The sequence below is a fragment of the Misgurnus anguillicaudatus genome, unplaced genomic scaffold, assembly GCF_027580225.2.
Source record: "Misgurnus anguillicaudatus unplaced genomic scaffold, ASM2758022v2 HiC_scaffold_31, whole genome shotgun sequence".
Taxonomy (NCBI): Eukaryota; Metazoa; Chordata; class Actinopteri; order Cypriniformes; family Cobitidae; genus Misgurnus; species Misgurnus anguillicaudatus.
In genome coordinates this window covers 3538104-3561492 of record NW_027395281.1, presented here as the reverse complement: position 1 = coordinate 3561492, position 23389 = coordinate 3538104, and the positions used below count along the sequence as shown (strand labels likewise).

The following is a 23389-nucleotide window of genomic DNA, read 5'->3' as shown; positions in this document are numbered from 1 at the left end:
TCTATAAGTCTATTTAACGAATAAAAAGGCTGCAAGACATCCTGTCCTTTTCATTTGACAACCTTTGCCCATGATCAACAACTTTCAGTGCTCAGGCTCTAAAAAAAAAAAAAATGTTTTAATAGCTTTCATCTGGCGTGTTTTCTATGACTGTCATGCATATCAAGTTGAGTTTCATTTAATTTCACTTATTCTTTCCTTTAGGTTTTTAAAAAGCTCTTCTGCATTGAAAGCTGTTGAGTATCTGAGTGAAATTCTTGGTATAAATCCTTTACTACAGAGAGATCTGAATCTGAATGATCATAAACTAAACAACACAAGACTGAAACAGATCTCTGATCTACTGAAGGATAAACACTGTAGACTCAACACACTCATGTGAGGATTTTAAATAATCACACTTTCACACACATTCTAAGCAATAATACTGTATTTACAGTGATAGTTCACACAAAAAATAAAAAATCTGTCATCATTTTCTCCCTCTTATGTTGTTGCAAACCTGTATAAATGTGTTTGTTCTGATCAAGGCTTTGAACCGGTTCACGGAACGAAAACAAAACCAGAAACTTTTGATATTTTGCAAGGAACAGAATCGAAACCAGAAAGTTTCAAAAAATATATGTTCCGGAACAGAAACGTTTATTGAAAATAATGGTAACCGGTTAATACTCTTATTTTAAGATTTCTGTGCAATATGACTTGGTGACGTTCACTACCGGTCGTCATTGATCAGAGAAATGAGAAGCTTGACACCAGCAAGTAGCCTACTCAAGCCCAAGGCTCTAATGCTCAATGTACAAAGTACAAAGTATATGTACAAAGTATCAAAGTATATGTACAAATATGTACAAAGTATCTCAAGATGTTTGTTATTTTAATACTAATTAGGGGCTGTCCACACGGAGACGCGTATCACTGTATACGTATAAATTTGTTATCGTATTGGCGTTTCATCCACACGGATCCGGCGTTTTGGGAGACTGAATCCGCTATTTTTTGAAACCGGGTCCTAAAGTGGATAAATCTGAAACCGACACCCTTGCGGTTTCGTCTGTACAGCCAATCCGTATATTTTGTGAAGCGAAAACGTCATCACATCACGTGTCGGAAGCGTCACACGTAACAGCAACAATAATAACGGCGGACTACGTGATTGTGTTCGTGCTACAGAAGCAACTAAAGCCTACTAGCTTTATTACAGCAAAATCTATTGCTTCTATGCAATTGTGGTGACCAACAAGCGATAATGGACAACACCATACGTTGGTTATGCGCATGCTCAAAGTCTTCTTCTCCGTGTATAGTGTATATCTGTGGCAGAATTACAGCGCCCCATACTGGTCCGGCATATATACTACACCGCTTTCAGTCGGTTTCAGTGGTTTCGTGTTTACGGATTATTTTTTTAAAGCAAGGAAAAAAAATGATCGGATAGGGAATGCACCGGCTTCGTGTGGACATAGCCTTAGTGGTGTAACGGATCGCAGTTGATCCGTACAGATCACGACCCACGGTTCGGCTCGCATGCGATTCGCGGATTAATATACAAATTTAAATAGGATGAAAGTTGATCATTTGCACGTGTTTCAAAGGCTTGCAAATGTTAACACTTAAGTGATTTTAAACAATTTAACCACAAAAAGATGCTAAAGTGAAAATTTTCTGTACGCTCAGACACACATGCGGTTAAATGTGTCTGGTCCAAATCAAACGTGATTATCTCTATGCCGTTCAAAGATCAGAACTCTTATATATGTATAAACTTGAGAGAGAGTTGTGCTACTGTGTCTCATACTGTAGTCCATTAAAATACATCTGGTGAATAAAGCACTGAAAAACAACATAATTTTCACTTTATGTGGAGCAACTGTTTATGCTACATCTTCTTCCTGAAGCGCTGTTTGCAATTCTTTCTCCTGTGTGTGCTCGTGTTTAAGTGCATTCAACAAATATAGGCTAGGCATGTCAGAATTACAGTTATGCCACTTACATAATGTAACTCTTTTTAATGTTTGATGACAAGATCGAGACTTAAGGAAAATTATGTAGACTAATAAATGAAGTTTATTTAACTAAGTTCTGGAGGAGCATGGTCATGTGATCCAAGCAATCAGTGTAAAGAGGTGCCTATAAATAGCAGTCCCTCACCTCTGTCCTGTGACAGATTTTTTGCAGCATCCCTCCTCCACCCCATCACCTCACTCTCATCTCGATTCATTTATCACAGTTAAAGAGAGGGGAGTACTCTGGGTTCGGGATAAAATTCCAAGCTTGGAGCCCTCTCCTTGGACAGCACACCAAAAATGCTTTATCTCACTCCCAACGAATACATTTAATGCAAACTTGTGAATTTAAGTTTAATGTCCTAATGATCAGCCTACTTATTTGTATGTCCCACAGCTGACATGGAACATTATTAACCGGTTCAGGAACTTTATTTTTTGTTCTAACCGGTTCAAGAAAGTCAATTTTAGAGTTGAACTGAAAACCGGAAAATACTGTTTCTGTTTGGAACGAACCAATTGGGGAAAAAATCTGGTTCAAACCCTGATAACCGTAGATGCTGGAATAACGTGAAGAATAAATAAAAAGCACAAAATACACTCTTTTGTAGAGCTGATAAAAACACAAGTTATATGACATGTACATGCATCCCATAAACAATTACAGGATGTGTTTGCATTCACGCAGAAGGCACACTGGCAATTTTAAGAGACTTTTCCAGGATCATTGTGCTGTGTGAATGATTTTTAAGATCTAAGTGCATTGTCTAAAGCGCACGCCGCAAGTGCACTTAAGGCATGTCCAAATCCACTTTTGCCAGTTTAATGATGGGGGAAAATGGTCCATGAGCCTGGTACACATTCTTAAAGGCTTGTTCCTATTCTCGTAATGAGTAATGTGTGTGTTTTGGGCGTAACGTGCAACAAACCAATGAGAAAGTCATCTCTCATCCCTTTTCAAAGCCAGTTGCACTCACGCCAAGGCAGATTGTCTATTTACATGGTGGAATTTGTACACGGAAAAACTGTAAGCAGAGGAAGAAGACCACCAGTTTAAGATTAATGTTAACATAAACACATTGTGTTTTATTTATTAAAATGATTATTTTTGTAAATAAAGCTTTGCTTCTTATTAAAGGTGCAATTTGTAAGATATTTGCAGTAAAATATCCAAAAACCACTAGGCCAGTTTTATATATTTTGCTCAGCTGATTACTATCACTATCTCTAATGTTTTCAACTTGTAAATCGAAAACATAAGAGAAAGCGTAAGAGAAAAACTTTTTGAACAATATCAGAGCATTTCTTTTGATGTGATGGGTGCGGGTGCAGCCGTTTCTGCCGCCGCCGCTGCCCCTGTACCCATCACATCAAAAGAAATTCTCTGATATTGTTCAAAACAGGTGGTGGTCCTGCATCTTAATGTAATGCAATGTTTCCCAATCTTGGTCCTCGAGGCCCCCCTGACAGGAAGTTTTAGATGTCTCCTTATTTAAAACACCTGATTCAACTTATCAATCTCCTTCAAAAATGGTAAACATGTTTCCCTAACGAGCTGATGAGTTAAATCAGGTGTGTTGATTAAGGAGACATCTAAAACTTTCTGGCAGGGGGGCCTCGAGGACCAGGATTGGTAAACACAGATGTAATGTGCTGGCAGGAGTGATGTCTCTAAACTGATTGACAGAGCTGGGTAGTAACAGATTACATGTAATCTGGATTACTTAATCAGATTCCAAAAATGAAGTACTTGCAATTAGATTAAACTACATTTCAAAATACTTGTAATCAGTACTGTTACTTTTTTATGGATTACATGATTACATTTTATTCACACTATGGCAGTATGATGTTCACAATTTTGTAAATCTTCTATTTTTTACATTATTCATAATAAATATACATTTTTCCGGTTTGGGGGATAAGCACAGGAGATAAGCAATGACGAGACAAGATGCAAAATGGAGCAGCACTCAGTGTTTGATCACATGTCCCTACCAATATAAATTCATTTCACTGACAAAATTAAGTAAATAATGCCATGTGTTTTGTGATGGCTATTGAAGTATAATGTGTCATAAAGAGTGATTTTGTTTTATTCAGTATGTTACTATCAGTTGACACTAATAGCAAAGTAAATCAGTGTTAGTATTGTGAAGTATTAACTGGCCGTACATTGCACTTTAAAAATGAGTTTGGTGAAATAGAATTGAATATATTTTTCCCCTCTTTATATATTAACAATTTGATTTCTGATAAATAAACTTTGAATTGTAGTTTATTATAAGATGGTGTTTTTCCTCTCTTTTGTGCAGTTGTAGATAATACACCAACACTTTCAGTAGTTCCCAATAATGTGTTAAATGAAGTAAAATATGCAGTAAGGGAATGTAAATGTTATTCTACATCAAAAGATTATAAAGTGCAACTCTTTAAATAGCCATTTATCTTCAATGAACTAAATAAGTTTACTTAAATTGCAATATTCTTATATAACTGATTTCTAACTACAACGATACTAGTAGTCCACATTAACTAAAAGTCCTGCATCTGCAGAGTCTACACAGAAAAGTGTAGTAAAGAAGATAAAGATATGTGAAAAAATTTGCAAAAAAACTTATTTGGTTATTGGCATTTTTGTCACAGGAAGGAACAGGGCAACATCTTTGTAGACAGAGTTGTAAAGAACAAATTACTAAGCAAACCTTTCATGCATGACATTGTCAATGACAATCTAAAGACAAAACTAAAATCAGAGATGAGTTTATTAAAAGGAAACTTATTTCACACCGGATAATATTCTTTATTGTAGATCACACCTACAGTATTACTGCTGGTTAAAAATTAATAATTGCTGTTTTTATAAAGGAAAGTTAAAATAAATTTTAAATGAATGTGATCATAAGCATACTTGTCTTGTCATTCATTTAAGAATAATAATCAAATCTGTTAAACAAAAACAAGATGCACAACTACTGTACATACACATTATGTTTTTTATCTTATATATTTTTAAATAACATCGCTAAAAGATTAAATCTATCTTTTTTATTACGTGTTGAATTTGAAAAGCTCTTCATATTAATCGGGCATCTTATGCTCTTATAATGGAGAATACATGACCACGTCAGACTTTACGCATAACCTCATCTTAAAAAAGGTGCAAACTAATCTTGTTTACATGAAATAAGTCTGTCCCGAGCAGATTTAGGCTTACGGACCCATTGCTATAACAGCAACTCTAGGATGAGCATCGAAGTACCAAATAATCCAAAATCAAACCAAATCATCAACAATCAAATCCAGCTAACCGAGTAATCCACGAACGAACCCCTGGTTTTATTCTGTAAACTCTGTGTTTCTGGCTGTCTCCTCCCTTTTTAAATGAGTAGCGGTGGTTAGCTATCTCGTTAGTTCATTTAGTACATTTATCATTGCATAGTCTTTTATTATGTACACTGTAAAACATTTTTTAGCTGTCTTTAAGTATAATAAAATTTCCAGTGCAATTTTAACTTACTACTGTCAGGATTTTGCCAGAGTCTTGTTTGGTATTAATATCCAGAGGTGGGTAGAGTACCCAAAATCTGTACTCAAGTAAAAGTACAAGTACTTATACAAAAATGTACTCAAGTAAAAGTAAAAGTATCAATCTAATTATTTACTTGAGTAAGAGTAAAAAAGTATTAGATGAAAAAACTACTCAAGTAGTTAGTTACTCGTTACTTCCGATCTGATAGAGAAGTAAGCGCAAAAGCACTGAATTTCAGACTACTTGGAGGGTTTTCACAAACCTCTCCTTAAAAGTCTCATTGTTCTGCTTATATACAAGTAAAGCAGCCTATCTCAGTCCTGCAATGGGACATTAACATCACATAACGTGTCATTTGAGAAAAAATCTCAAACACACACACACACAGATGTTTTTCTGACGATTAACTCTGTATTTATTTTCATGTTCAAAACACAAACTTGTCAGGTTCTGCCTTTAAACATGCAAACAGTAAACAAATAAGAACGTGTGTGTCTGTTTGTTATCATGCTTTTATATGCATAGGTTATTTTCATTGCCAATAAAGTGCAATTACTGAACATAAACAGGAGCTTAATAAAAATGATCATTTTAGAATTTCATATGGAACTTATCTGTTTGTGCAAATTAACTCTACATTTATTATACTTTCAAATCAATCTTTATTCTTTTATTTTTATTAATTCATTCTTTAGGAAGGATTTAAATAAATACAATCCCGTTTTTATTTGAATGTATTTTCTACACATTAGTAATAAATGCAGTCATTACATTATGCTGTTAAGTTTGTTTAGTTGTGGGGAAATGATATGGAAATGTGCAGATGTGAACCTGCTGTTTATGGTTTAACTTACATTAGGATTTGTAATCGCTTGCACAAGAGTGCATATGGCAAAAAAACTCGGACAGTGTGTGAAATGACCATTAATACTGTTCAAATAGACAATACTGTGACACTTACTTCAGGCTGGATCTTGAATTCCTGTTCGCTGAGATGTCAGCTCGTTTATTGAACAAAGCACGCATCACATTATGAAACTATTCTTTTTGACCTCTTGGAGTGAAAACATAGACCGAACTTGAAGCCACGCATGATCTGCCTCCGATAACTCACACGACGCACACGCGCCCTCATCTGCTTCTCCTATCATCTACGCGGCCGCGCGGTCGCGCGCGCTAAAAGGGTGACCTCGCGGTCGCGCGCTAAAGGGTGACGCAGCCTTCTTCGCGCAACTTTCGAACACGCCCTATAAACTTAAAAAATATATGTATATTCATTAATTATTACCATTTGACAGTAGCGCAGTAACGCCGCCGAATGTAGCGAAGTAAAAGTACAGTTTTTTCACTAGAAATGTACTTGAGTAAGAGTAAAAGTACCCATCCTTAAATTTATTCTAAAAGTACTAGTTACCCGAAAAATGTACTCAAGTAAATGTAACGAAGTAAATGTAATTCGTTACTACCCACCTCTGTTAATATCTAGTTCAGTATGGCAGGGTTCTGACAGTACAATGTTTTGTGTGGGAATGCGTGGTCTTAGTATTGTTATATTATGCTGCATTCCAGGCAACCTGTAACCCGTAACTCACAACTTCAAAACCACGACTCATGACTCTGAACTGGGAGTACATCGATCTAGTACGAGTTCACGAGTGGGAAGTCACGGATTTGACTGCCGTTCCAGTGCACTTTCACCGGTAGAAGGTTGTAAAAACACGAGTTACAGGCTGCCTGGAACGCATAGGGTCGTGAGTCGTGGTTTTGAAGTCGTAACTCACGGGTTTAAAAACCTGCCTGGAACGCAGCATTAGACCACGTGTTTTGTCACTTTTGCCCCGCTCCCTTGCCATCCTCTCCTCATTATTGTTTGATTTATATCACCTGTTCCCCTCTTGATTTGCTCCCCTATTTAATCCTCTTGTATTCATTGTCCTGTGCTTGTGCATTGTCCCTTATTCCTGTGACTACGCTGTTTAAAGAGTCTAGTCTAGTTAAGTCAAGTGTGTTAGATATTTAGTGTTTGTCAAGTTCATTGGTTAGTGTTATCCTGTTTACTGTTAAGTGTAGTTAAGATCTTGTCCTGTTCAGTGTTCTTATCCTCTGTATTAGTGGTGGGCAGAGCGAGGCTTCGTGAAACACTGAAACAGTTGAATCAATTGTGCCGTATGTTTCGAGGCTTCGAAACATCAATCCGAAACCGCCTCCACAGTGACACCTAGCGGTCGTTTGCATGTCTTTACATGAAGCAGCCTTGACAAGATTTTAGACGAGCGCTGACAAATTGTATCCCACATGTTATTTGGTTGACACACAAGTGATAGAATGGGAGAGTGGATAGTGTTCTCGACTCCCATGTAAAGATCTTAGGATCGAACCCGGGAAATGCATGCGCTAAGTCATCATAATAAAATGCTTGTTGTTGTTGTTGTTTTAACATCTGTTTGACAACTACATGAGCTTTTAGGCTCACAATTGTCGATAACTATAGGCTATTCGGGTCTATTTAATAAAAAAAATAGAATAGAGATATACCAAATAAATAATAAGAGATTCATAAAATATATCAAGCCATAATATGCCACATGGTTTACATATAAATATCTTTATTCAAATATATAAATTGTTCTGTGTTGATAAACTCATTCAGCTTCTTTTTTTACATATAATTTCTCCAGCCTTTGAAAACATTCTCACACAAGGGACACTTGTTGCCGACATGTATTTTTTTGTAAGTGTTACATACCTATGAGGAAAAATTACTTCTTTTCAGTAATTTATAGTATTTGATCTTGCCAAAAAGGCATTTATGAGGTATTGTTAGATTGTTTCCTACCCTGTTAGTTTAAGATTCGACGCAGATTCGACAGATACGCCACCTTTCGAAACACTTGTGAAATGCATTGCTTCGTTTAGCCATAGTCACGTGACTTTGGTGTTTCGAATCACTTCATCACGTGACATGGGTGTTTCGAATCACATTTCGGAGCAGTGTTTCGAAACATTTACGCTTCGGGATCTCGACACAGTGTATTAGTATCTTGTTTATGTTGTTTTGCCCCCACGTGGGCTTTTGTTTTCTGTTTTGTTATAATAAAAGTCTTTTGTGTATATCCACCTGCTGTCTGCATTTGGGTTCGTCCTACAAACCCTAACAACTACTTTATATTTTTTACACTAACATTTTTAACAGTAAATTAAAATGACTTGTAAATCTAATATGATATACTTATGTCCAGAGACCGTCTAATGACTAAAATGTCATGTGCTATTATAGAGGATCCTGTAGATCAGGGGTCTCCAACCTTTTTTCATTGGAGAGCTACTTTCTAAAAAATAAAAGTGGTCGAGAGCTACTTGTGTCACGTTATACCTCAATTTGTGAGTTAATAGACACCGGTCTATTAACTCACTGTGATTTGAACTCTTTCCTGCCAGCATTTTTTTTTTAAGTTGCCAGCCAGTGCAAGCATTTTTTTTAGTTTTCACAAAATTGTAATACCTTCCAGAAAATGCTTTTCTTTAAACATAAACATACGATAAATATACAAAAGAAAAAAAACCTTCATGTTGTCTTTATACTTTTTTATCACCTCTTGTAGGATTCTTCCAAAAATACCACATTTTGAATAAAAAAAATCAATTATTAAAGATCAGATTTAGAAAGATGATCCAAACATAGAGTATTTACTGCTTTTGGATTCATAATAGGGATCTGCATGTATGTCACGTATGGCTCTCTTGTATCTCTTGACATTTGATGTTTAAATATGAGATGATAACTCATTGAACCTGTGACGACGATTGTATTTTCGTTTTATCAAAAATGAATCCGAAAATGACGGCATCCATTTTAACCATGTGCCTCGACTCGAGATGTGCGCGGATTGTCCGGTTGCCCCGGCGCGGGCTTCACAGCGTTGCGCGGATCGTCCGGTTGCCCCGGCGCGGGCTTCACAGCGTTGCGGAGATTGTCCGGTGCGGGTGCGCGGACTTATCTGTTTGTTTTTTAATCATACATGTTAAATTACTGATATCATATGATACGCCGGTCTACACAGCTAAACGCGACGTCAAACACGTACCCAGTCTTTACTACCACAGGCGCTTGTAGCGCTTGTAACACTAACCAGACATCCAAATGCGCCATAACCACAGAAAATAAATAAATAAATAAACCCGCGAGCGAGCTACCTGCAATTAAGACGCGAGCTGAGCGACGTGTTGGAGACCCCTGCTGTAGATGATGATGTTGCATTCATTTGTAGGAAGTGACTTTTGTCATCCACTTGCATTTATGTGAGTGGTATGACTTTTCTTTGCAGTCATTTTAGATATATAAATATCCTTATATTTTCATAGTTGTTGTGCACGTGCTTAACTCAGAGTCAACCTACTCAGAGTCGATTGAACTAACTCAGATCAGCTGTTCTGCAACCAAAAACTTTACCATCTCAGAGTAAATCAACTCAGAGTTCAAGTTTTAACCCAGAGTGAACCTCCTTTTAGATACTGGCCCCAGATCTACTATCACAAACAAAGTTTAGAACAGACAAAAGAAAACGAATCAGGGACTTCTGATTGGTCCACTGCTGTAAAATGACATTGATTAGCTGCACATAAACATTAAATTCTTTAATGTGCAAAAGACAAAAGATGCAGAGGTATGGTCAAGCACATCCATTTGAAGCGGATCTACACATAAAATGATCAGAATATTTTGTATATTCTGTAAGGTCCTTACGAATAATATATAAAAATGGGTGACTAAATTGTCAGTGTCTGTGTAACAAACCGAGAAAGTTTTATTTGGGACGGATGAGTCTAGAGACCTGGATGGCCAACAAAAATTGTTGTTTATATTGTTGTTTATAAAAACTTCAAATAAAGTAAAGGTAGCCAGTAAGTTTGAGGTGAGTATGAGTGTAAATTCAAAAACAATCTAGATTTGCATATTTAGGGGATTATTTGTTCATATATCTTCTTCAGGCACAGAGTTACTGTATCAGTGTTAGTCTGTCGCATAAAATAAAAACATCCACAACATCACAAATAAACACTATAATATTCATAGATGTTTGTAGTAAATATATTCAGTTATATATACAGGTGCTGGTCATATAATTAGTAAGGGTGTCACGATTTCAATTTTAAATCGAAATCGATCGAAATTAAGTTAAAACCTCGAACTTCGAATTAAAAAATGGGATCGTCGATGCTGCTCTCCTGTGTAAAGTAAAGCCCACAAACCCCCATGCAAGGAAAAGCACGCAATGTGCATGTTAATGTGAAACTATAATAATAATAATAAAGGCATATCATTTTTTGTCTTAAAAAATTCATTAAAAAATCGAGAATCGAATTGAATCGTGACATCAGAATTGAAAAATGTTATTGAAGCGAGGATTTGGAGAATCGTGACACCCCTAATAATTAGATTATCATCAAAAAGTTTATTTCACTAATTCCATTCAAAAAGTAAAACTTGTATATTATACTCATTCATTACACGACTGATATATTTCAAATGTTTATTTTTTTTAATTTTGACGATTATAACTGACAACTAAGGAAAATCCTAAATTCAGTATCTCAGAAAATTAGAATATTGTCAAAAGGTTCAATTTTGAAGACACCTGGTGCCACACTCTCATCAGCTAATTAACTCAAAACACCTGCAAAGGCATTTCAATGGTCTCTCAGTCTAGTTCTGTAGGCTACACAATAATGGTGAAGACTGATGATTTGACAGTTGTCCAAAAGACGACCTTTGACACCTTACACAAGGAGGGCAAGACACAAAAGGTCATTGCAAAAGAAGCTGGCTGTTCACACTCTGTGTCCAAGCACATTAATAGAGAGGCGAAGGGAAGGAAAAGATGTGGTAGCCAAAAGTGTACACGCAATAGAGATAACCGCACCCTGGAGAAGATTGTGAAACAAAACCCATTCAAAAATGTGGGGGAGATTCACAAAGAGTGGACTGCAGCTGGAGTCAGTGCTTCAAGAACCTCTACGCACAGACGTATGCAAGACCTGGGTTTCAGCTGTCGCATTCCTTGTGTCAAGCCACTCTTGAACAACAGACAGCGTCAGAAGGGTCTCAAAGACCAAAAGGACTGGACTGCTGCTGAGTGGACCAAAGTTATGTTCTCTGATGAAAGTAAATTTTGCATTTCCTTTGGAAATCACGGTCCCAGAGTCTGGAGGAAGAGAGGAGAGGCATACAATCCACGTTGCTTGAGGTCAAGTGTAAAGTTTCCACAGTCAGTGATGGTTTGGGTTGCCATGTCATCTGCTGGTGTTGGTTCACTGTGTTTTCTGAGGCTCAAGGTCAACACAGCCGTATACCAGGAAGTTTTAGAGCACTTCATGCTTCCTGCTGCTGACCAACTTTATGGAGATGCAGATTTCATTTTCCTACAGGACTTGGCACCTGCACACAAGCTACCAGTACTTGCTTTAAGGACCATGGAAAATCTATGGGGTATTTTGAAGAGGAAGACCCAACAATGCAGAATAGCTGAAGGCCACTATCAGAGCAACCTGGGATCTCATAACACCTGAGCAGTGCCACAGACTGATCGACTCCATGCCACGCCACATTGCTGCAGTTATTCAGGCAAAAGGAGCCCCAACTAAGTATTCAGTGCTGTACATGCTCATACTTTTTATGATCATACTTTCAGTTGGCCAAGATTTCTAAAAATCCTTTCTTTGTATTGGTCTTAACTCTTGCCGCCATTGACGAGTTAATGCGTCAATTAAGAGAAAATGCTTTCCTGCCAATGTTTTTCCTGCTTTCCGCAATACAGCTATTATCTTCCGCAACTTATAAAACCCGGACGTATAGCCCTATCCTAATATGCTTTTATTATGGAGTTATACTCCATAAAACACAATGTACAAGCCACAAATCAAGCTTTGCTTTTGCACAGGGCTACTAAAGGGTTAATAGTGCCACATGATGATCAACAGTAAAAATGACAAATTTGACCTCTTAGCAAAAGGAAAAAACACCAAAATTCAAAAATGCATGATAAAAAGGTGCCATAGCTCTGCAATCAAAAAAGCCACTAACAATAAATAAGGGAGAAAAATAAAAACTGATGCTACACAAAAACTAAAAATTCTTCAAAGCCAATATTTTACCAATCTTTGACATGCCCAAGACTGTGAAAAAGGTAAACAAAAATCCACTTTACAATCATTTACACCAGTTTACAGTGTGTGTTTTTTCCTAAATCGGTGACACCACTTATGAACTTGGCAATTAAAGAGTTAAAATCATGGAATTTTTGTGAAGATTTCAAAAAAGGTAGTTTTGATTAGTACTGAGGTTGATTAACAGATTTATGAAAAAAAAAATTAATCCACTAACAACACGAAAGGGTAGTAAATTTGTCCATGGTTTATGGTTGAGTTTTTGAAAAATTTCAAAGCATTTTGTAAAAAATATATGTAAATATAAGATTTGTCACCAAAATCATTCAATTTGGTAAAACAGAGAAAGTTGTGGCCAAATTAAGAGTTAAAAACCCTTCTAGTGGATGAAAACATCCCCAACAACACACAAGGTTACAAGAGTTATTGTGTGCTTTATATTAAGTGTATTCATTTGACATTTCTTCATTTTATATTTTATCCAGTAAATCCATGTTATAACTATATCTTCTAACAAAGAATGTTCTTCTAATAAATCTTGTAGAAATATTTCAGAGAGACAAAAAATACACAATAATGGCTTCCAGTACACAAAGTTAATGTTGTCAGGTTTAAAGCAGACTGTGAATTGTATTGTGCATATCTCATGGGTGAAAATTTACTGTAACTACATGACTAGTTTTATTTTCTCCCTGCAGGTTGTGTAAATGCGGTATTACAGAGACGCGGTGTGATAAAATAATTTCAGCTCTGTGTTCAAACCCTTCACACCTGAGAGAGCTGAACCTCAGTCGTAATAAAATCAAGGACTCAGGAGTAAAACATTTATGTGATCTATTGACACATTCAGACTGCAAACTGGAGAAACTGAGGTGATTAAAACAAAAAACTTTGATTGACAGCTGAATAAGATTTTTTTTAAAAGGAAATCACTTTTTGCTTGTTAAGATAAAGGCTGATTGTATTTATGTTTGTGGATAATTCTTCAGTTTATTGAAATGTTATTTATGGTTTTGTGAAAGTAAAATAATTTGTGTTTGTCTTCATCTAGCCTAACTATGTGTGGAATCACAGATATTGCTTGTTTAGCTAAAACTTTTGCTGATACAACAACAACATTGATGCTTCTTGATCTGGGTAACAATAATATAAACGACTCATCACTGAATCAGCTCTCTGAAGTATTGAAGGGCTCAAACTGTAAACTCAGGTAAGGAAAGATTATGATGTTTATTATAACACCATTAACATCATAATGTTTATTATTATTATTATTATTATTATGGTGTTTAGTATAGGGCATAATTCACCTTTAGTATATCTTTTAATTATTGAAAGGTTCTTATAATTTTTATTAATAATTTTTAGTTTTTATAAATATTAGTTTGTAATGTTGGGGTGCTTTAAAGAAAGCGAAAGAGAGTAGAGTCCATGTGCAAAAAGAGGTTTATTGGGTAAATCCCAAAAAGGGCCAGCAAACACATCCAATAAAGGGCAATCCAAATCGTAATCCAAAGACAGGCAAAAGGTCAGGGCAGGCAGCAAAACAAACAATATCCAAGAATCAGGTAAGGTCAAAAACAGGCAGACAGAAAACAGGATACAGGTAAACAGGTTAAACAGGCTGGACATACAGAGTAATAATCCACAGAGACATGAACAAAAGGAAGTGGCTTTATACTAACAAACAGGAAGTGGGATGTAAAGTGTGACATGGCATGGTATCAAAATAAAAGTCAGAACAGAACAGGGTATCAAAATAAAAGTACAACAGACAAAACATGACAGAACACGACAAAACTTTACATAGTTTAAACCAGTGGTTCTCAACCTTTTTTTGGCCAGTGCCCCCTATCCATTTACCAAGTCCCTTACCAACCCCCACCAAAAAAATGTATAAATATCTTTGCTGAATATATGCTGATTAATTCTCAACTTAACTCACCTTTATTTATATAGCACCAATAAAATAACAATTGTTGACCAAGATGCTCCACAGTAGCTATAATAAACAAATATAAGAACATTTCATAGCAGGACAAACCAGACATAGCACACATCATCAGCAATTAAAACCAAGAGAAAAGAAATGGGTTTTGAGTTTTGTTTCAAACTCATATACAGTATTGTAGAGGGAGTTCTAATTAAAATGGGTAAACTATTTTAGAGTCTTGGTGCAGCCACAGCAAAGGCTTGGCCTCCTCCTGACTTTAGTAGATTGATTTGATACAGTACAGGATGCAGCATTTATTTTTATTACAAATATAAATTAATATAAATACGGGGACAAACCTACCGCTTCCCCTCGTCCCATAATAACTAATATGGAAATTAAGGGCTCTATTTTAACGATCTAAGCGCATTGTCAAAAGTGCAGAGTGCACGGTCTAAACAGGCGTGTCTAATGCCACTTTTGCTAATTTAATGACAGGAAAAATGGTTTGTGCGCCGAGCGCAGGGTCAAAAAGGGTTGTTCATATTCACCTAATGAGTAATGAGTGTGTTTTGGGCGTAACGTGCAATAAACCAATGAGACTCTCAGCTGGCGCTATGTCTAATCCCTATTTAGATGACGGACTTTGTAAACTGAAAAACTAAGCAGAGGAAGAAGACCCCCAGTTTAAGATTAATGTTAAAAAATTTGGGTTTTTTTTTTTCATTTTTGTTGAAATTTAAATTTTTTGGATTATACATTTTAAAAGCCTTTTTCTTTCAGTCATAGAAGTACAAATAGCAGGCTTTTAATTGCTGTACATGTATTGATATCCTACATAATCATTGTAATCTCATAAAATAATTTGCAAATATGCAAGAAAAGGTTTGTACTCTAAAAATACAAACAAGAGATAAAGAATTTACAAACGTGTGGAGAGCCGAAGCGTTTCAGCACTAGAACAGCGCCATGGGATTTTTAAAAAGCATTACTTAAAATGTTTCTCATCTCATCATATCCGCAGGTACAGAGTCATCATACACAATAAATCTGTAAGGTAGCATTTTAAAAAAATATTTAAAAACAGATGCATTTGTTTAAAACAAAGCATTTATTTATTTACCAGGCTACAGGTGAAGCAGCTCTTTACGCCTTCTAATGTCTCATAATTAGTCCTCATTTATGTCTTAGAGACTCAATAATAATCTTTTACATTCAATCCTTTAATCTTTCATATTCAAAAGCATTTTTGTGCTGCTGCGCATTCATGTAGCTACTATGTGATAAGCAAACCTGCATTGTCCTCCCGTTTATAGGCGCATATTACTAATGTACTCTTTAAATAACAAAAAACATATTGCACCATTGACTTTAGACTTTAGAGCAGGTTTTTTTTTGGTCAATGGCGTGTCTATGTTAGTTGCCTCAAAATAGCAACACGCCAACAATGTGCCTGAACACACCTCGTTTTCAGACCAGAAGGCCCATGGGCGCAAAAGGGGGAGCAAATGCATTTGCTATTTAAACAACGTGGCACTAAACGTGAAAATGATAATTGCACAGGGTGGAAACTAGCAAAAGACACTTGCGTCGCACATTGCACTGCATTGCGCCGGGTATAAGATAGAGCCCTATAATTTACTGATCATAAAAATGGCAGTGAATAAACAGATTGAATTGCATGATATGTGTTGATTGGGTGAATGTTAGTTAACTCAAATGTAAGTAACAAATCAGAGAACATAAACGAGAATGGTGGCAGTGTGTGGTCTGGTACGTGTTATCCAGTCCATGGCCTGCGGTTGCTTTGCACATTGTTGCAGACATTATTTAAAGTTTAATAAAGTCTTGTCTTGATTTTTGGTGTACACTCAAAAACGCCCCCCAAGAACACCTGAACGTCACCTTTCAATCTTGCTTTGAGCACCCCCTGTTACCCTCTAAATGCACCCTAAGGGGCAGTACCGCCCCTGCTGAGAAATGCTGGTTTAAACTATTATTTGATATTAGGCATATACAAAGTAACAAAAAACATTAGAAGTTAATTTATGCTGTTTCTTTGATGTGTGTTTTGTCTTATGCAGTACTTGTATATTTTTATTATTTTTTCTTTTTGTAAGGTGACCTTGGGTGTTCTGAAAGGCGCCATGAAATAAAATGCATTATTATTATTATTATTATTATTTAACAAAAGAAACTTTCAGGATTAAGAGGAAAATTAACATCATGGACAACCTTTAAATGCACAGAAATCAATACAGAGACACATCAGTTCAGTTCCAGCAATGATATTAACAAGTCTAACAAATGAATTTTTTGTTTTTCACATTAACGCTCATAACATTATACATGATTAGTTTAACTCTTACTTTTACACTACACATCATCACTGTTTTCCTCATCATGTGTCCTCCTTTCATTCATAACATCTGCACATGACCACAATGCTGTTGTTAAACTTGTAATGGATCAATATTTCAATGGTCCTTATATTGGTGCTGTTAAAATTTTTGTTTTGTTTCTGTTTCTCTTTACAGGCCAGAGAGTCAAGGTTTTCTGTCTAAATTCTTCTCGTTTTGGTTTGGACAATCATGATCTCATCAAGAAGAGTAGAACACATAGGGCCCTATCTTGCACCCAGCGCAATTGACTTTGTCAGTGACGCATGTATCATTCGTATTTTGCAGCGGCGCACAGCGGGGTTTTCCCTCCACAGACACACGTCGGCAAACTAGGGAATGAACTTGCGCTCCCTGGGCGGTTCAGCGCAAAAAAGGAGGCGTGTTCCGGCGCAAACCATACCTGATGCTATTTTGAAGTTTCAAAAAACAATTGCGCCACTGACCAGAAAAAACTAGTCTAAAGTCAGTGGCGCGTTGCGCGTGGTTCATTATGCTATTTTAAGGGCGCATGCTTGACCATAATGTATAGCGTGCACAACGCGCACACACTTTGCTTATCTAATCTACACAGATGCAACAGTTATTTTTGCAAATCATAAATTGTTACAATAAAAAATATTAATACATGAGATAAGGGAAATCATTAAATCATAAATTGTTACAATAAAAAAATAGTAACACATGAGATAAGGGAAATCATTGTGGTGAGCATTGTGCTGATAGTTTTTATTTATTTTGTTTGGCTGCGTTAAAAAATTATCATGCAAATAATGATTACAATATTTTCATAAGTTTGTTGTGTGGCTGTATTACGTTTATGTAAATAATAAAATGTTTTCATAAGAAAAGCACTTGCGTTTCAGATCGTTAAAATACGCTCCTTTAGCGGGGTAAAGTTAGTTTTGTTTTGGATATTCGTGACACATTCGGTACTGAACGGCAATGAGCCCAAAATAAAAAAATATTTATAAAAAGAGCAAAGCTGATAATGTTTCACAACCTTCATTAACAATGGTTTCTGTCGATATAATAACCACTGACCCGCAGAAGCCGTCGCAGAAGCCGTCGCAATCTCAATTGTGCTGGAAAAGCGCTCTCTTGGCGGAACCGCAAGTAAGGGATCGTGGGGAAAGTGCAGGTTTTTTTGTAAAATGTCCTATGAACAACAAACCAGTGTCATTCAGTACTGGAGGACAGGGGAAAGCTTTCACAACTTGTATTTTAACCCCTACTGGTGAAAAGAGGAACTGCATGTCTAACATTAACACTCTTTTTTGTAATAGCGTTGTCCATCGGCGAGACAGAGACATCAAACAAGTGTCATTCAGTACAGAGGGACAGGGGACAGCTTTCACAATATCTCTTTTTAACCCCTACTGGTGAAAAGAGGAACTTCATGTCTAACATTAACACTCTTTTTGTAATAACTTTGTCCATCAGGGAGACAGAGACATCAAACAAGTGTCATTCAGTACAGAGGGACAGCTTTCACAATATCTCGTTTTAACCCCTACTGGTGAAAAATGGAATTGCATGTCTAACATAAACAATCTTTTTGTAATAGCGTTGTCCATCGGCGAGACAGAGACATCAAACAAGTGTCATTCAGTACAGGGGGACAGGGGAAAGCTTTCACAACTTGTATTTTAACCCCTACTGGTGAAAAGAGGAACTGCATGTCTAACATTAACACTCTTTTTTGTAATAGCGTTGTCCATCGGCGAGACAGAGACATCAAACAAGTGTCATTCAGTACAGAGGGACAGGGGACAGCTTTCACAATATCTCTTTTTAACCCCTACTGGTGAAAAGAGGAACTTCATGTCTAACATTAACACTCTTTTTGTAATAACTTTGTCCATCAGGGAGACAGAGACATCAAACAAGTGTCATTCAGTACAGAGGGACAGCTTTCACAATATCTCGTTTTAACCCCTACTGGTGAAAAATGGAATTGCATGTCTAACATAAACAATCTTTTTGTAATAGCGTTGTCCATCGGCGAGACAGAGACATCAAACAAGTGTTGTTCAGTACAGAGGGACAGGGGACGGCTTTCACAACTTCTATTTTAACCCCTACTGGTGAAAAATGGAACTGCAGTTCTAACATTAACACTCTTTTTGTAATAGTGTTGTCCATCGGTGGGACAGACACATCAAACAAGTGTCATTCAGTAAAGGGGAACAGGGGACAGCTTTCACAATGTCTCTTTTTAACCCCTACTGGTGAAAAGAGGAACTGCATGTCTAACATTAACACTCTTTTTGTAATAGCATTGTCTATCGGCGGGACAGACACATCAAACAAGTGTCATTCAGTACAGAGGGACAGGGGACAGCTTTCACAATATCTCTTTTTAACCCCTACTGGGGAAAAGAGGAACTTCATGTCTAACATTAACACTCTTTTTGTAATAGCGTTGTCTATCGGCGGGACAGACACATCAAACAAGTGTCATTCAGTACAGAGGGACAGGGGACAGCTTTCACAATATCTCTTTTTAACCCCTACTGGTGAAAAGAGGAACTTCATGTCTAACATTAACACTCTTTTTGTAATAACTTTGTCCATCAGGGAGACAGAGACATCAAACAAGTGTCATTCAGTACAGGGGGACAGGGGACAGCTTTCACAATGTCTCTTTTTAACCCCTACTGGTGAAAAATGGAACTGCATGTCTAACATTAACACTCTTTTTGTAATAACTTTGTCCATCAGGGAGACAGACACATCAAACAAGTGTCGTTTAGTACAGAGGGACAGCGTTCACAATATCTCTTTTTAACCCCTACTGGTGAAAAATGGAACTGCATGTCTAACATTAACACTCTTTTTGTAATAACGGTGTCCATCGGCAAGACAGAGACATCAAACAAGTGTCATTCAGTACAGGGGGACAGGGGACAGCTTTCACAACTTCTATTTTAACCCCTACTGGTGAAAAATGGAATTGCATGTCTTACATTAACACTCTTTTTGTAATAACGGTGTCCATCGGCAAGACAGAGACATCAAACAAGTGTCAGTCAGTACAGAGGGACAGGGGACAGCTTTCACAACTTCTATTTTAACCCCTACTGGTGAAAAATGGAATTGCATGTCTAACATTAACACTCTTTTTGTAATAGTGTTTACAAGTGTGTTGAAAGAGGACCGTTCCTATGTTGAGCACACTAGCACAAGATGGCGCCAGCGTGTTGCACGGCGATTCGTCGACTTCCCGAAAGTTTGTGTGTGATTGTATGGATTTTAATGTTAATGTCTTTGTGGATGAGCCCTGCTTTATCTGTGCTGAGGTACGACTACGCAACACTTTTGGACATTAAATCAGTCATTGTCAGCGGAGATTGCCTGGTAAATGCAGATAGTGACAACTTCAATTTCCCCAAATACCCATGGTCTATTCCGCCGGAGATATCGCGGTTCTACGGAGGTTGGATTCCTAAGAGGAAGCGGCAAAAAAGACGGGGTTTGCGTGGTGGAAGATTGGCGAGGAAGGCACGCGAGGGCCGTGTCGATAGGCGGCCACAACGCGTGTGGCTCCGATCGGTATATCCAGACCAATCGCCGCTATTATCCCGCCAGCTATTTATGAAACACCCTCGGAATAGAAAACAAAATCACGGACTTCTGAAAGAACTACGCTACTCCCCGGCAGGACTTCCACAGCCCATTGAACGTCCCTCGGTAAAAGCAGCTCTTTTAAACGCGAGGTCAGTGGGAAATAAATCTTTTATACTTCAAGATCTTATTGTTTCCCAAAATCTGGACTTTCTGTTTTTAACCGAGACTTGGCTGGAGCAGGGGGATCATAGTTTATTTTCTGAACTGGTGCCAATGAACTACTGTGTTCTAAATACCCCGAGATCTACAGGTCGGGGTGGAGGTATTGCCACAGTGTATAAAAACAGTTTTAAATGTGTCCAGTTACAAATAGGAAAATACACAAGCTTTGAATTTCAGACATTCAAAATGGATTTGTCTACATACTGTGTTCTTGTCTATCGCCCGCCCAGATATGATAACAATTTTATACAGGACTTTGCTGACTTTTTATCAATCATTGTGCCAGCCACTGACAATCTTCTTATTATTGGTGATTTTAACATTCATGTGTGTTGTCCATCTACTATACTGGCAAAACAGTTTCTGGACCTCGTGGATTCTTTCAATTTAACACAGCTAGTGGAAGAGCCCACCCATAAACATGGTCACATCCTAGACCTAGTTATATCCATGGGCTTGTGTATTACAAATTTATCTATTGCGGACAACTGTATATCTGACCATGCAACTGTAATGTTCAATCTTGATTTGCCATCAGGGATCTCAAACTGTGCACCTGCTGTTCGCTATGTTCGTTCTGTAAATGACAGCATTGCTCAGCTTTTTGCGGATGCTTATGCTGTAAGCCCTGGATTGGCTATTATGGAGGATTATGAATCCACCCTTGATACAGAGAAGCTAACTACTGTTTTTAATGAAACATGTGTAAATATTATGGACAAAATTGCCCCCTACAGGATCAAAAATGTGAAATTGCAACCCCAGCCATGGTTTAATAATGACACCCGTGCTCTTAGGCAAAACTGTAGGAAAGCCGAACGTAGATGGAGGAGAGATAAACTGCAAATATCTCATGAAATATTTAAAACCTCATTAAACAACTATCAGTGTGCTGTGAAATCATCAAGAGGTAAATACTTCTCAGACTTGATAAACAGATCGCATCAAAATCCAAAAACCTTGTTTAGCACTATAAACACAGTGCTAAACCCGGATATAGATTCTTCGTCATGTCTGAACCCATTTACCAGTAATCATTTTCTGAGTTTCTTTGTTAAAAAAATTGAACTGATCAGAGAAGGTATTTCTACCACAAATGTCTATCTGGAAGTCCTGATGCTAGCTTCATGTAAACTGGAGAGCTTTGATTTGATCTCTCTTCCAGCTCTGGCAGATCATGTAAAACAGCTAAAACCCTCCTCTACTCCACTTGATCCTATCCCTCCACGGTTTTTAAAGGAGATGTTCAGCATCCTGGGGCCCTCTATCTTAGCTATCGTAAACAGCTCTCTAACAACTGGTTGGGTTCCCTCATGTCTTAAACAGGCAGTGGTGTCCCCCTTAATTAAAAAACCTGGTTTAGACCCCTTAGAATTAAAGAATTTCCGTCCGATTTCCAAGCTCCCCTTTCTTTCTAAGGTGATAGAAAAGGCTGTTTTAACTCAAATCATACCCTTTTTAAAGGAGAATAATCTGCTAGATGACTTCCAGTCAGGGTTCAGAACTGGTCATAGCACAGAGTCTGCACTGGTAAGGGTCTTAAACGACCTGTTAGTAGCAGCAGACTCCGGTATGGCTTCAGTGTTAATTATGCTGGACCTCAGTGCCGCTTTCGACACTGTGGACCACCATACTCTTTTAAATCGGCTTGAGAGGGAAGTGGGGTTCGGTGGCGTTGTTTTGAAATGGTTCCAGTCATATTTCGAAAATAGATCTTTCTATGTAAATGTCGGAAATGTCCCATCGTCCGTGGCTTCTGTACAATATGGCCTCCCCCAGGGCTCTATTTTAAGTCCCTCACTATTTGCTTTATATATGCGCCCTTTGGGCCTTATATGTCAGCGTCACGATATATCATATCACATGTATGCAGATGACACTCAGCTATACTTTCCGCTGAAAATTGGGGAGGAATCAGCTTTACAGTCCCTCCTGACATGTATAGAGGAGATAAAATCCTGGCTGGCAAATAACTTTTTACAGCTAAATGAAGGGAAGTCGGAGATCCTAATTTTTGGCCCAAAGAATGTGAAAGAGGAATTAACAAAAGCCCTAGCCCCTTTAGACATGACTGTAAAGGAGACGGTGAGAAATCTTGGTGTCGTTTTTGATTCTGTTTTTAGCTTTGAGAAACAAATAAATCTGGTGGTAAGGAGTAGTTTTTATCAACTAAGAATGATCTCAAAATTAAAATCTATTTTGAGTTTTAAAGATCTAGAGGTAGTGGTCCATGCTTTTATTACTTCTAAACTGGATTACTGTAATGCGTTGTATGTAGGAATCGGTCAACGGCAATTACAACGGTTACAGCTAGTACAAAATTCTGCCGCTAGACTACTGACGGGGAAAAAAAAGAGAGAGCACATCACACCGGTTTTATCGTCACTACACTGGCTACCAGTTAAGTTTCGAATTGAGTTTAAAATTTTAACCATGGTTTTTAAACCACTACACGGTATGTCCCCTAAATATATTTCTAACCTCTTAGAGTTGTACACACAAGCAAGGCCTTTAAGATCTGCAAACCAGTTGATGTTGACTGTTCCAAAATCCAAAAAGAAGG

At 37.3% G+C, this 23389-nt stretch overlaps 2 protein-coding genes across 15 annotated transcripts in view; both read left to right on the top strand.

Moving 5' to 3' along the window:
* The window catches only part of LOC129454094 (uncharacterized), a 476448-nt gene extending 458269 nt beyond the window's left edge, over positions 1–18179 (top strand). For 5 of the 13 annotated variants that reach the window (XM_073865338.1, XM_073865351.1, XM_073865346.1 and 2 more), the window contains 4 exons: positions 205–378; positions 13401–13574; positions 13754–13912; positions 17173–18178. In XM_073865338.1, coding sequence (XP_073721439.1) covers positions 205–378; positions 13401–13574; positions 13754–13912; positions 17173–17230 — 565 coding nt within the window. In that variant the 3' untranslated portion in view covers positions 17231–18178. Of the gene's footprint in view, positions 1–204; positions 379–13400; positions 13575–13753; positions 13913–17172 lie in introns of all 13 variants that reach the window. The other 8 variants (XM_073865340.1, XM_073865341.1, XM_073865344.1 and 5 more) reach the window with 3 other exon arrangements.
* Positions 1–23389, top strand: part of LOC129452697 (NACHT, LRR and PYD domains-containing protein 3) — a 224675-nt gene that overhangs the window by 53376 nt on the left and 147910 nt on the right. The gene's annotated exons all lie outside the window — the stretch shown is intronic.